Genomic DNA, 15869 nt, shown 5'->3' with positions numbered 1-15869 from the left:
AACAGGGTACAATACCCACATTGTCATCAATAGAGCAATGCTCAACTCTATCATGGCCTGGGAAGTTATGGGAGAGGGCTCAGCTCCATAGGGTGACCTTGTGTATGAGTAGAGCCACTTGAGGGAATGCAAGCATTCCATTTATTGTCCATCCCCTATTGCCCTTGAGCTGAGTAGGCAGTTGGTATGGGATACAATCACAGAGGTTGGTATGGGATAACATATCAGCCAGATAAGACAAGGAAAGCAAATTTCCTTCCATGAGTAACATTAGTGAACCATCCAGTCATTTCACGTTACTGAGAGAAACCAGTTTTAGTTTAATTCAGATGCACTTAATTATTTGAACTTAAGTTCTCTAGCTGCCTTGGTGGGCTTTGAACATGTGCTTGGGTCAATGGATCTGGCTTGTAGTTCAGTAACTTAACCACTACACTACCTATAATGTAAAACACATCAGAACAAATGGGCCAAACTGATAGTGGTTGTGCCTAAAGCAGACAAAACTCTTTGGAGACTACGAAGTAACACTAAATCAAGCTGTAGACAATAAACAAGACCCACTATACGCTATGCAAGGCTTACACTCAAAGTTGGAGGGATCAAGGGTATTCAGAAAATTGGATCTTTCCTTGCCAAAGCACAGTTGAAGGCTGACAAACACATTCAGCAGTATTTGGCCATTAACACATACACAAAGGGCTCTATTCATACACAAGATCACCCTCTGGATTCAAGTCTTCTCTCAAGATTTTACATCCAAAGATGGATGAAATTTTGCAAGGAATGGATCCTTGCTTGTGCAACCAAGGAGAACTGCTTTTGCCATGAGCATAAAAGAAGAAAATTTCCTCATTTTGGAGGAAGTGTTTAAGAGATGACGTGGGCATTATATGAAGTCAAAACAAGGCAAATGCACAAAATCAGTAACATTGGTAAGTTGGCTAAGAAACAAATTGTGGAACTCCAATGTTATTCTTCAATATAAGTGCCACTAAACCTTTTTACATTCACCTGAGAACAGTGAGGGCTTTAGTCGCATCTGAGAGACATCACCAATAAAGGTGGAGCATTCCCTCAGCACTGTGCTGGAGCGTCAGTCCATAATTTTGTGCTCTACCTTTCAAGTCAAAGGTGAGTGGTACCTGCAATACCCTGAACAGTTGGTCCCTGCCGTACAAACGGACAATGTAAAAATGTTTTTTTTTAATGAATTACTATAATATAAAATGAATCGTTTAAAAAAAACCATTTTTACATTGTCCATTTGTACAGCAGAGATCAACTGTTCAGGGTATCGCGTGCGATCTAACCAAGATTTTATACAAATTCAACATAATTTCTATACTTTTTAACCTAATGCTTTTGCTTGCATTTTTTATGAGATGAGACTACATTGCTACATTCAGTGATACGGGAACCTGCGGCCCCAGATCTCTCCTTTTCTCTGCCCCATTTAAATATTTATTTGACAAGGAATATGCAGCTCCTTGTAAATTCTACAAAACGTACTGTCTACTTCACAATTATTTATATTGCTTTACTGTTGTAACTTCTCTAGACATTCAGCAAAGAGGGAATGCTACTTTTCCCATTTGCCATATCCACTATCTTTAGGCATGTCAAGGTAACATTAGCAACGGGTGCTAGTTTAGGTACTGTCGATCTACGCTCATCAGAAACCAAAATAATGCTGTTCAAGATAAACTAACATTGGGACAAGTGATGAGAATCTTTCATTTTATTGGTTTCAGGAGCAGTTAAACAGATGCTAAAGACGAAAAAAAATGCTGTAACCTATTTTGATGCCTGATTCTTCCAATACATACGACATTATAATACATTGCCTAGTACTGTTGAAGGATATGGGCACAGATCCCAAAAATTGAATTTTGACTTCTACATGATAATTCAGAACTTGATTTTTGTTTTATATTTTTTCCCCCTTGTGTTTCTTCTCTGCCCTCCTGAAGGTAATGCTTTGTGCTGGATTGTCAAAGTTCTTGTGCACTTAAGACAACTTGATGTAAAGAATGGAAAATCCCTTCTCTCTTACCAGAAATCTGAAATAGAAACAAAACTGCTGGAAGTACTCAGCAAGTCAGGAAGCTTCTGTGGAGAAAGAGCTTTAACAGAGATTGATGAACCTTCTTCACAACAAAAAATGTCAGAGACTTAACAAGTTTCCTATCTCTAACTTTTTCCAGTTTTGGTTTCTAACCCTGTAAATTAACCTTTTCCCTCCACAGATGCTGCCCAACTAGGTAAGTAATTCTAGTATTTTATATCCTTATTTTGAATGTTCGATATCTGCAGTATTTTGTTTTATGAAAAAAATTTACCTCACATGTGTCAATGGAATTTCCAGCAAAGCAGTTCCTGCGTGTCAACTTCTCCGAGGATCTATCTTGGGCCCAACACATTGATGAGATCACAAAGAAGCACACCAGCAGCTCAACTTCATTAGGAGTTTGAGGAGATTCGGTATGTCACCAAAGACTCTTGCAAATTTCTACAGATGTATGGTGGAGAACATTCTGACTGGTTGCATCACAGCCTGGTACGGAGGCTCCAACGTACAGGATTGAAAAAGGCTGCAGAGGGTTGTAGACTCAGCCAGCTCCATCACAGACGCAACCCTCCCCGCCATCGAGTCATCGAGGGCATCTTCAAGAGGCGGTGCCTCAAGAAAGCAGCATCTATCATTAAGGACCCACACCACCCGGGACATGCCCTCTTCTCGTTACTACTATAAGGGAGGAGGTACAGGAGCCTGAAGACCCACACTCAATGTTTCAGGAACAGCTTCTTTCCCTCTGCCATCAGATTTCTGAACGGTCCATGAAACCATGAACGCTGCCTCGTTATTCTTCTGTTGCATAATTTATTTATTTTTGCAACTTACTGTAATTTTTATGACCTGCATGGTATTGCTGCCAAATTTCATGATGTACGTCAGTGATAAAAAACCTGATTCTGATTCTCAGCTGGTGTACTTGTGAGGAATTTCTTAGCCAACATCTTATTCTGCTATTTAAATACAAGTTTGTCACGTTAGAACAAATCTAAGAAATACTGGATGATTTCAAGTAGATGCAAATTGGGAAGCTGCTGATATAGTTTTTTTATATATATACAGAGTTGTTTTTTTCCTTAAGTTGCTTTACCTTGCACAAGACATGTGTTAGTGCCATCAGTTTATGAAGCATCGAACAGAGTAAAACATGCACTGCTTACAGCTCTCACTGATAGGGAAATGTAGCTTTACACCCATTCACTGGAAACCTCATAGAGAAGCAACACTGCTAAATCTTCAGTACAAAATGTAACACCTCAAACGAGCCAGTGAAATGGTACTGGTCAAAGAGTAATCTTAAGGATACTGACTCGGGCAGGGTGTGCAGCAAGGTCTTTGGCTTGTATTGTGTCTTCTACAATTTGCATAGGAACACAGGGTATTCAGAAACTCATCCGAAATCCTTTGTGAGTATTTCTGTTCAACTTTACAGAACTCAGTTTCCCCCCTTATATCTTTATACTGCTCTATAAGTCATATTTGCACACATCTCTGTGCACTCCTTTCATACTTGTAAACTGTTCTGTGTCAGGTTTCATACCTCTACACTGTTTATACGTATGCTTTTCATACCTCTTTTGTACCACCATCCGGCACAGTATAAGCTTTTCACACCTCTACTCTGTATACCTTTACATGTCTGACCACTGCTCTGACCATGCTTTTATATCTGTGTGGTTCTCCCTCTACACTTCCCACCACCACCACCACCACCCCCACCGGTACATTGTTCAGTATATTCTCTTCATACCTACAGTTTCAAACCTGTACGTCGCTCTGTATATTTTTCACCTCCGAAGTATTTATAGCTAAACATACCTGTACACTGCTCTTTTGTCAGACTCCAGCTGTGCTTGAGGGTCAAGTGGTACAGTAGCTACAGGAGTGGCAGCTGCGGAGGATGCTGGAATATGCACTGGCTGCGTCTTGGTAGTCTGCTGAGCCGTGGCTGTCATCTGTGCAGGAAGAAAGATAGCAAAGGTTTACAATGGTGCTTCACCTCAGAAAAATACTTAGAACTACTTTGAGGAGTTTTGTATGCTCCCTTGCCCTACAGACACACCGATTCCTTGAAGGGCTTTAACCAACCAGCTATAGTGAATGGGATGGGATACGTTTCATAATTTTTCACAATGGCAGGTAACACAGGCCACCCCCGGGTGATGAACGGGTTTCATTTTTACAGATGTCCAGAAGTTGATTTTGTCCGTAAGTCAGAAAATACACTAAAATCACTTGATGTGGTAATCGTACCTCCATAGTATTGTAATGAATGGCATCAACAGCACGAGACAATAAGAAGGAACAACTACTAAAAGTGTAGAGAGAGAGAAGAAATGTTCTGCCATTCGTAGGAACAAACGTGTACATAAGTTGGACTTTTGAATAATAATATTATGGGAGCTCGTTCACATCTACGGGTAGCCATAAGTCAGGCTTTTGTAGCCCAATAATGGCCTGAAATTGTCAGTGGATAACTCTTTGATATAATTAAGCTGTACAGAAATCCCCAAATGTAGTGATCAAGCTAAAGAATCTCCACTCCAAACCACTGGTTTCAGCAGTAGGGACCCTAGAGTTCTGAAGGCAGTAGCAAGGGAGACTGGGTTTAAAGGTGGTGAAGCACCTTGTTCAGGTGGGTATCAGTTCATGGGGCATTGTTCAGCCCTGTCTGAAGCAAATTTCTGTTTGTTAAGCACTTTCAACTCCTGCAAGAGCAAAAGAAAAAGAAAAAAAATTCAAGATCATGCTCTTGTTACGAAAAATAATAGGTGTTGTCATGCAGATATTTACCATGGAGATTGAAGAAGATTACTAAGTGGAAATGGGGAGTGAGGAACTTGGAGGCAGATAAGATGGAGCAAAGTGAAGAGATTGAGAGGGCAAGAGGCAACGTGGAGGTTGCGGCAAAATTGGGAGGACGATCTGAAGGAGGGGAGAATGAGGATAGATTAATTCAGAGACTGCCAAGTGATGAGCTTTAACTCTGAGATCAAAAATAAGTCCAAAAGTCCCTCATATTTGGTTTTGGGTGAGGAATTATAGAATCATACAGCATGGGAACAGATCATTTGGCTCAACAGTTCACACAGACTAACAGGCACATTTCTGTATTAATCCCATTTTGCAGCATTTAGTCCATAGCCCTCTATGCCAAAGCGATTCAAGTGCTCATCTAAACACTTCTTAAATGCCGTCAGTGGCCCAGCTTCAACTGCTCTTTCAGGGAGTAAGTTCTAAAGTTGCAATTTATTCTGTAAAAAAAAGAAATGCAATATTGCTTTGGATTCCCCAAATGATCTTGTGATAATAGGTGATCTTGGTCAATAGAAAACAAGGTGATGCAACTTCCTTTGGACAATAGTCTAAAAATGTCTTTGCTTTTCCTCTGAAAGTGATGTAATGCCATTGGACGTCAGGAGCCAGAACAAGCTGCTCCATCTTTATATGAGAGCCCAGGCAAGTCCACAGCTTGCACTGTGCCAGAGTCTAATGCACAGCATGTCCAAGATGCATCAAGTTATTGGATATCAGATAGATGGGGAACTCTGCACTTTCTGCTCCCTGGATAATGCAACCAACTGCAATTTCTCCGCAAAGAGCAGGTAGCAGTGAACGGAAGGCAGTGGAGAGAAGTGCCCCTGAGGTTTCAGTGTTCAGTCACCCTAATTTACATTAAATGTCAATAAATTGGATTTAGGAATTGAGAGGAAACAATCAGCAGAATATCACAAATTCTGGTGAAGACATAAAATTTGGAGTGCAACATAGGTGGGTCTGTAGAGTGGATAGACTGATTGTCGATGCATAGTCTAGAAGTATGATGTTGGAAAGAAGCAAGATTTTAAACAGAGCAGAGAGCTTTATGTGAGCAGATACATAGATTATTAAAGACGGCAGTGCAAGTGGGTGAGATCATTAAAAATTAAAACAGGCTCCTTAGTTATTGCATCTAACAGCAAGAAGTTAATGCTGAGATAGTACGACTGTAGCACCACACAGAAATTGAACGAGTGCTTCTCATCTGCATGGTTTAATACCACAGGTGCAATGCCTTTACTCTGTTGATCTTTGGAAGGAAACAAAAATTAATTGAATGAAATGCACACCCCTGAATGTTATAAGTTATTGTTGTTGTTAGCAGTCAGTTCACATTGCAAACTACAGTCAATCAAAAAAGATAACCAATGGCAGCTTAGAACAATAAATGAATAGACATCTAAGGAATTTAATTCATGTCAGAACAAAGCAGCAATGATTAAAGGGCTGAACTGTAGCCCATCCAGTCGTAAAATCTTTCATTAAATGTTTAAGGCCCAATCTCACCTTGCAAAGTCCCTCCATTAATCTTATTACTTCCTCTGCACCCTGTGGTATTTAACACAAATGAGCTAAATGGGTTTCAATTCATTTACTGACACCTCAAAAGATCTCTGGGAAGGGACTGACAATTCAGTGTGACTGAACACCAGAAATGGAGCACAAGAGCAGTTGTAACAGTAACTTGCCAAATCTAACCCCATCAAGGGAGCTTTCACTTATATATCTCTCTGGATTTGCCTTCAGGACTACCTGTGACATGAATCTGGTTGACCTGTTGTGCACAGTTCTGCTCACTTCACTACAGGAAGGATGAGGTAGAATCAGAAAGAGTGCAGAAGAGGTTCACCAGGGTCCATTACAAAAGGAGATTGGATAGACTGGGTTTGTTCTCACTGGATGTAAGGAGACTGAGGGGTGACCTTTTAGAGGTTTATACGATTATGAGGAGGGGCATAGGGAGAATAGATAGTCAGGGTAGGGAAATCTAAAACTAGAGAGTGCAGGTTTAAGGTGAGAAGGGAAACATTTAAAGGAGATCTGAGGGGCAATTTTTCCACACAGAGGGTGGTAGTTACAAGGAACGAGCTGCCAGAGGAGGTAGTAGAGGCAGGAACAATTACAATGTTTAAAAGGCATTTGGACAGGGACTGGGATAGGAAGGGTGTAGACAGCCTAAGGCACGCAAATAGGATTAGTGTAGATAGGCATTTGGTTGGCATGGACGAGTTGGGGCAAAGGACCCGTTTCTGTACTGTACAGCGATAAGACTCTGTCCAGATGCAGACTCCAAGCATTAGATCAGACAGTTGTTTTAATGCCACTCTACATAATGTGATGTTATGAGGCCGTGGAAAGTTAACTGCTCTATCTGACTTGGGAGCCTGGCCTCCAAGTTTTATTTAGAAGCAAAAATAAAATAAAAGTATTATACTTCCAGCTATTCACCCAACACAGCAACTTATAGGAATGGAAAAAAGCTGCTCTTCAACTGTTCTATCTATAGATACAACCACATAGTAAATGAGGCCATTCTCCCATGTGTCAGTAATGCTTGGGACTTTACAACTTCTGACAAAGTCTGTATCAGGTGGCAGAGAAAACTATGGCTCTTGTATGATAACAATAAAAATGCAAACTAGAGGAACAGCACCTCATTTCCACCTGGGTAGTCTACAACCTGACAGCATGAGCATTGAATTCTCCAGTTGCTACCCCTCTGTCCCTTTTCTCTCTCCTCCTGATCTCCTCAGTTCTTCCCGCACCCACCGCCCTGTTTCTTTCCCCTCCTCCACTCACTCCATCTGCCCATCACTCAAACACTCCTCCCACTGGGTCCTCTCCCCCTACCGTCCCCAAGTGCCTTCGCCACCTCCCTTATTTGATTCCATGCTCCACTTTGTTCTCCTATCAGATCCCATCACCCACAGCCCTTTGTGGCTTCCACCTGTCACCTCCCAGCCTCTGTCGCTGTTCCCACTCTCCCCTCCTCCATCTGCCCATCACCCCTCCTCACCTGGATCCACCTATCACCTGCCGGCTCTTGCTCCACCCTGTTCCTTCGCCTTTTTATACTGGCCATCTCCCCTCTATCTTTCAGTTCAGATGAAGGGTCTCGACTCAAAACATCGGCTGTCTGCTTCCCTCCAGAGACGTTGCCTGACCTGCTGAGTTCCTCCAGCATCTTGTGTGTTGCTCCAGATTCCGGAATCTGCAGTCTCTTGTGTCTTCACTACAAAAAAACTCAGTGCTTTGTAGCTTCCTTATTATTTCTGCTCCAATCCTGTCTCACACCTTCCACCAGAGAGAGTGTAATCCCGCTCCACCTTCCTTAAAAAACATGCAGTCTTCCACAAATCCAACCCCCAGTCCTCCACCCCAACATCAGAAACTGCCCAAATCCTGACCTTATTCAGGAACCAATACAATCCAGCAGCCTCTGCCCCAAAGCCAGATGCTCTAAAACAATCAAATCCTCTCTGTCCAAAGGAGATACTCTGCTCCATTCCATCCCAGGCTACACTAAAAGCAGAGAACCTGCTCCAATCAAATCCTCTCGCCTTCTAAACACCACTAGGCCCCCTTTCCCTCTAAAGCCAGGTTCCTTGAATGCTGAAGCAGTTAGGGGGTGAGGGACTGTCATTCAACAAATAGCTTGTCTGACAGAACAGGCACTTGGTACAGACGATTTGGTGGGCAATGAAAAGGAGAGCTGTTGTGCTACCTGACACAAGGGAAAAGCTTCTCTCCTTCCCCCTCCCATTTCCTCCCCTAGGGAACTCTTTCTGGATTTTGATCTCAATCCCATTTTATTAAACAGTCAATTTGTTTCTCAAGGGAGTGACAAGGATAAGGTTGCTTGGTTCATTATCAGCTCTTTCAAAAGCCATAAATTCTTAATCCCTGCTTCAGTGTGAATTAAATTGGGCTCTTCACACTCAACTAACCCCATTCTACATTCCTTTGTACTTCCAGCTCTTAAATCTCCACAGGTTTTTAAGTTTTATTTGGTCGTCTCACGCTCACCTACTACAGATACCAGCCTCCCCAGAGACCTCTATAGAAGCTTAGTCGTCCTGCTATCAAGCCTGTGGAAATGACTGACAGCCACTGTCTGCTATAAATCCCTCCACCACAAATCCTCAAGGACAGAATTTATGCGCAAAGAACAAAGAAGCTTAATTTAAGACATTCTAATTTATTTTCATTCTCCTGATCACTGGGCAAATCAGAGTGGCAGCAGATTGTTAATGAGTGGGTGCTTGATGAGTCTATTTGTCTCAATATGTACCACAGAGCTCTGACAAGATAAATCGGCACCCTCTGTGTTATTGTATGTACTTGTGCCAGCTCCCTGGGCATTTCAGGTAACAAACTCATTGTCCAGCATTGCATCAAGGCCCATATAAGCCCGTACGAGTGCGACTTCTGCCAACACTGCAGCGGCTGAACGGGAGAACAGACTCTGCCCGTCACACTTCACCACCCTGCCCCATGGTAATTCCTGCCAACCTTAGCAGAACCATCGCCTGTAACGACACCACGTGTCAAGCTTGCTGGGGACCTGGTGGAATTGTCCAAGTTGAGGTGAACGGCAAGAGTCGCTGAAGGGAACATTGGGTCAAAATATGTCTGTCGCTAGCCACAGGCATTCCTCTCCGTTACCTCATCAAAAGGGAGTGATTACAGTTACAGACCAATATCATGCTAGCTTCAATCCCTGATAGGATCATAGAGCCCTAGAGTCAGGGAAACAGGCCATTCAGCCCATGTCCATACTGACCAGTGGGCACCTGTCCATATTAATCCCATCTTCCAGCAAGTACTCTTCTTACTTCACAGAAGCTGCCCGACCTGCTGGGTATTTCCAGCTCTGCATCTCAGTTCCAGCAATGTTTTAAACTTCTCTCTCTTTCCTCTGTACTCATTCATCTCTTTGGGCAGGCATGGTAGTGTAGCGGTTAGCATAACGCTTCACAGTGCCAGTGACCTGGGTTCAATTCCGGCCGCTGTCTGTAAGGAGTTTGTACATTCTCCCCCTGTCTGCATGGGTTTCCTCCGGGTTCTCCGGTTTCCTCCCACATTCCAAAGACGTACAGGTTAGGAAGTTGTGGGCATACTATGTTGGCGCTGGAAACGTGGCGACACTTGCGGGTTGCCCCCGGAACACTCTACACAAAAAGATGCATTTCACTGTGTGTTTCGATGTACGTGTGACTAATACCTCATTTGGAAATAACAAACCTTCACCCCCCCTCCTTTAGCCAGCAGCATCACTATTTAGAGTCCCAGAGTCAAAGAGTGTGGAAACAGGTCCTTTAGCCCAACTGGTCCATGCCAGCCAAGGTGTCTATCTGAGCTAGTCCCATTTCCCCACATTTGGCCTATATCCCTCTAAACCTTTCCTATCCATGAACCTGTCTAAACTTCTTTTAAACAGTGTAACTGTACCTGCCTCTACCACTTCCTCTGGCAGGTCATTCCACATATGCACCACCCTCTGTATGAAAAAGTTGTCACTCAGATCCCTTTTAAATCTTTCCCCTCTCACCTTAAACCAATGCCCTCTAGTTTTAGACTCCCTCCCTAAAGGGGGAAAAAGATTGTGATCATTCAACTTATCCACGTCATGATTTTATAAACCGCTATAAGGACATCCCTCAGCCTCCTACGCTCCAGAGAAAAAGAACTCCTAGCCTATCCAGTCCCTCCTTATAGCGCCAGCCCTCCAGTCCTGGTAACATTCTCGTGAATCTTTATTGCACCCTTTCTGGCTTAATGACATCCTTTCTATAACGAGACAACCAGAACTGCACACAACATTCGAAGTGAGGTCTCACCAACATCTGTAACATGAATTCCCAACTCTTGTACTCGGTACCCTGACTGATGAAGGCAAGCGTGCCAAACGCCGCCTTCACCACCTTCTCTCTTGGTCTCCACTCAATCACAGACATTCCCTTCATTCTCTCCACCCCTTCCCCTTCTCTGCGACCTAAAACGTGCTTGTTCCTAGCTCTGCCTACTTTTGGTCAAAGGTCATGAACCTGAAACATTAAGTCTGTTTCTCTCACCACAGATGCTGCCTGACCTGATGATTATTTCCATCATTTTCTATTTCATTTTTGACCTCTAATTTGTGCTGAGTCTGGTCATTGTTGGAAGTCATTGTGCTAGCGGGGAGCATTGACCTACCTAGGAGTGGGCACTGCGTTGCACTGGACATCTAGCTGAAGAAGTTGACACCAGAGGGAGGAGATCTCGAATCAAGGGGCTGAGGAAGCCACCAATACGCAGTAGCAGTGAAAGATGGTGGCCAGAGAGGGGAATTTCAAAAGTAATGCTCAGGGACCTGGTTCCAATCCTGGAAAAGGTTTAATAAAATAATGTATCTGATCAAGGTCAGTGGAAGTGTGATTAAGCCCCAGCAACCAACAACCATACTACAACACTCACAGACTTTGCTCTCTATAACACCCTCACAGGTACAGATTTCACACCTTGAAGCCATTCACACATTCACACACAGCACAACTCATTAACGAACATTTCCACTGTCAAGAGAACTTGGCAGCAGAACTACAGACTGCAGCAGCAAACTGGTGTGGGTTCCTCTGCTCCACAGGTGTCCGCAGGACCTGGGTGCAGTTGTTCATGAATCACTGAATGTTAATATTTAGGTACAACAAGTAATTAACGTGGCAATAGGATGTTTGCACAAGAGTAGTGGTACTTTGCTCCAATTACATAGGGTTCTGATGAGAATACTGTATACAAACCTTATCTAGGGAAGGATATACATGATAGAGGAGTGCAGTAAAAGATCTCCTGGGTTTTTCATATGATGAGAGATTGGACAGTATAGGTCTAATCTGTGTCGAATTTAGAAGAATGAGTGATGACTTCATTGATACACACAAAAGGGTGTATGGACAGGGTACATGCCAAATTAATGTTTCCTCTGGCTGCCATACCAAAACCTCAAATAAGGAGTCAGACATTCAGGGCAGAGGTGAAAAGCACCCAGAGGCTGGTAAATCTTTTGCATTTTCTGCCCATGGCAGTTTTGGAGATTCAGTGCCTGAGTGTATTCAGGACAGAGATCGACAGAAGTTTGGATATTAAGGGATATGCAGAAAGAAGGGCTGAGATAAAAGATCAACCAATTGATATTGAATTGAGGAGCTGGCTTGAGGGGCCAGATGGCCTACTTCTACTTCTTTGTTTTATGTTCTTATGCTTGGTATCAGCTGGAGAAATGGGTCCTGGAGATAATGAGTTTGCCTCCTTAGAGCCAATGGCCATAACAGGATCAGAGATCAGTGCTGATAGTATTGCTTATCCTCTTAATCACAAACCACTTTCTCCTCATCCCACAACCTCCTCAAGTGGTTTAAATATGGATCTTTCATGCTCTCCCTCCCCTCATGGCACCTTTCTCTTTTCAGAGTGCCTAGAAACTTCTGTGAGCTGTCAGAATCAAGAGGGAGAGTCAGACTCACTGGATCTACACCCTCAAATGTGGGCACTTCACAAACACAAGAGGGTAGATGGGAGGTGGGACCATAAGTGGTGAGTTACGAGCCATGAGTGGACTACAGCCCAAGTGAGAGGATGGTGTGTGCTAGTGCTCCAAAGGGGGAGCTTGTGCACCACTTTTCTGAGAGTCTGTGGAACAGAATCAGATTCAGGTTTATTATCACTGATGTGTCGTGAAATTTGTTGTTTTGCGGCAGCAGTATAGTGCAAGACCAGTGCAGTTGCCAGAAGTGACTGGCAACAGGGAGATGCAGATCGCGGTTACGGACAGAGTGCAGGTGTTCTGCGAAACTCCCCCTCCTACACTATGGCAGATATGTCAGTCCTCGGCCTCCTCCACTGCCAGGAGAATTCCAAGCGCAAACTGGAGGAACAGCACCTCATTTTCCGTCTTGGAACCTTGCAGCCTGACGGCATGAACACTGAATTCTCCCACTTTAAGTAATCCCCACATCCCTTTCCCCACCCCCACCTCCACACACACACCCAACCATGCCTCTTCTTTTCTTCCCTTTCCTAGCCTCTCTTTTTTCTAGCCTCCTTTCTTTCTCTCCTTACCTTTGACCCATCCCCCAGTGGATCTGCTCTCCCCTCCTCCCCCACACCTGCCTATCACTATCTCTTAACTGCATCTACCTATCACCACCCTGTGCCCACCCCGCCTCCCCTCTTATGTCCACCTATCACTGCTCTGCTTCTCCCTCCTATACATTGAGCTTCCCTTTTTCCTATCTTTAGTCCTGAAGAAGGATCCTGACCCGAAACATTGACCGCCTGCTTTTCTCCACGGATGCTGCCTGGCCTGCTGAGTTCCTCCAGCATCAGAGTGTTTTTCATCTAGATTCCAGCATCTGCAGTCCTTTGTTTCTCCCCGATACAACAGTGCTGGATTGGAAGCTCTGACCTCTGCCATGCAATCTTAGCTTGCTGACATCATGGCTATGGATTCTCATCATTGCCAAGGACTTTGAGGGTGTCCCTACACTCCCAATAACCTATCCTTTATCACATTTCTAGTCTGGCTGATACTCTGCCCTGGAGGAATGGCTTAGATCCATGAAGATTCTTTTTAACTGTAACACTTTATTCTGCATTCTGTTTTCCCTTGTACTACCTCAATGCGCTGTTGTAATGAAATGAGCTGTATTGATGGCATGCAAAACACAAGTTTTTCACTGTAACTCGGTACACGTGACAATAATAAACCAATTTACCAATTTTGGTACAAATCAAAAACTTGTGCTCTTCCCAATGCTACTCAAATCATTCACTCACAATGGGTCATCAGTGGGACAGCACAGACTGTTACCACAGGTGATACAGAAAACACAGGTCAAATCCAATCTGGCTGATTACCATCTTATCAGTCTACTCTCAATCATCAGCAAAGTGATGGAAGCTGTCATCAACAGTGCACGGTAGTGTAGCAGTTAGCGTAACGCTTTACAGCGCCAGCAACACAGGTTCAATTCCAGCCGCTATCTGTAAGGAGATCATATGTTCTCCCCGTGACTTTGTGGGTTTCCTCCAGATGCGCCAGTTTCCTCCCACATTCCAAAAACGTATGGGTTAGGAAGTTGTGGGCATGCTATGTTGGCGCCGGAAGTGTGGTGACACTTGTGGAGAGCTCCCAGAACACTACGCAAAAGATACACTTCACTGTGTGTTTCGATGTACATGTGACTAATAAAGATATCTTATCTCTTATCAAGCAGCACCTTGCATCAATAACCTACTCACCGATGGCCACTGTGGGTTTTGCCAGGACCATTCAGCTCTAGACCTTATCACAGCTTTGGTCCAAACAAGGACCAAGGAGCTGAATTCTAGAGGCTGTGTGTGACATCAAGGTGCCCTGATAAAGCTGAAGACAATGGGCATCGAAGGGATAACACTCCAGTCAAACCTTACTCGAAAGAAAATGACCGTGGTTGGTGGAGATCAATCAGCCCAGCCACATGACATCACACCAGAAGTTGCACAGGGCAGTGTCTTAGGCACAGCCTCCTTCATCAATGGCCTTCCTTCCATCACAAGTTCACTGACAACTCATCCTCAACTCCTCAGCAAATGAAGCTGCCCGTGCCTGCAGACGGGCAAGGAAAATCCTTACACAACACAAAATCCTACACAACACTCAGGCACTGAAGTTCCAAGAAATGACCATCTCCAACAATCATCACTGAGACCACCCACCCCCTCAACCACCACCACCACCACCACCACCACCAATATCCTAGGGATCACCAGTGACCAGAAATGAAACAGGACCAGCCACATAAACACTGTGAGTGCAAGGACAGGTCAGAGGCTGGGTATTCTGTGGTAAAGGACTCACCTCCTAATGCCCCAAAGCACAAGTCAGGAGCATGATGGAATACCCTCCGCTGACCTGCATGAGTGTAGCTCCAACAACTTTCAAGAGACCCATCAGCATCGAAGACAAGATATCGCTTTTGACTGACACCCCATCAACCAACTTACTTCATCGTGGCCCTTGCATTTTATTTGTCTACATGCACTGTAATTTTTCTGTAACGACAACACTATATTCTGCATTCTGTATTCTTTTTACTACCTTGATGTAATTATGTCTGGCATGATCTGACTGGATGGCATGCAAAACTGAAGCTTTTTACTCTATCTCAGTGCATGTGACAATAATAAACCAATAAACCATTCCCTCCATCACCAGTGCACAGTGACTGCAGTGTACAATGTACAAGGTGCACTGAGGTTATCAATCAGGCTACTCTGACATGGAACAAAACATATCAACCTGCTTGTTAGGACCTGTTGGAGGAGGCATCTCACGTTTCCATTTGGCACCTCAGGAGACTATTGGCTGAAACGACACACTGGATATCAGAGTAAGAGGCTTTTTCACATCATATGAAAGAGAGAGACTTGGCACCATCTCACTGAATCCCCACAATGGAATGCCCTACCACACAAAGGTTCAGGAAGGTTAGTTGCTAAAGCAGGCTTTCTTTCATTACAGCAGAGGGAGATTTAATTGAGGTGACAAAATTATAAGATATGTAGAGTGAATTGGGAGGATCCATTTTTCTTAGAAGAGAGGTCAATAACTGTAGAGGCATGGATTTAAGGTAATTGGCACATATAGACAGAAAAAAAAGAGAAGCAAAAGGACAAAGGGTTGTGATGGCTGGCCTAAACTTTTGTCCACTTTTCTGTATGATCCTTGCGTCTTGTAATTCACTTTGTGTCTTTGTTCTGTGAATCTCAGACTTGACTACAACTCAATGATGTGAAATGCACAGCCCTCTGAGGCAGAGAATTCAAAAAAATTACAGCGGCATGAAGGAAATTTTCCTCATCTTGGTTGTCCTCTTATCCTGAGAATGACGGTAATTCTTGACTCTCCAGCTAAAGGAGACATTTTTAACTGCATCTATCTTGTTAATCCTTA

General features: G+C 43.7%; 1 protein-coding gene across 7 annotated transcripts in view; it reads right to left on the bottom strand.

The window, feature by feature from the left end:
* pknox2 (pbx/knotted 1 homeobox 2) overlaps positions 1-15869 on the bottom strand; it is a 381361-nt gene that overhangs the window by 125205 nt on the left and 240287 nt on the right. For all 7 annotated transcript variants that reach the window (XM_052039855.1, XM_052039854.1, XM_052039850.1 and 4 more), the window contains one exon: positions 3896-4032. In XM_052039855.1, the coding sequence (XP_051895815.1) occupies positions 3896-4032 (137 nt within the window). The remainder of the gene's footprint in view (positions 1-3895; positions 4033-15869) is intronic.

Source organism: Pristis pectinata, chromosome 27 (assembly GCF_009764475.1).
Source record: "Pristis pectinata isolate sPriPec2 chromosome 27, sPriPec2.1.pri, whole genome shotgun sequence".
Classification (NCBI taxonomy): domain Eukaryota; kingdom Metazoa; phylum Chordata; class Chondrichthyes; order Rhinopristiformes; family Pristidae; genus Pristis; species Pristis pectinata.
Note: the sequence above shows the minus strand (reverse complement) of the source record. Positions and strands in the feature narration are given on the sequence as shown.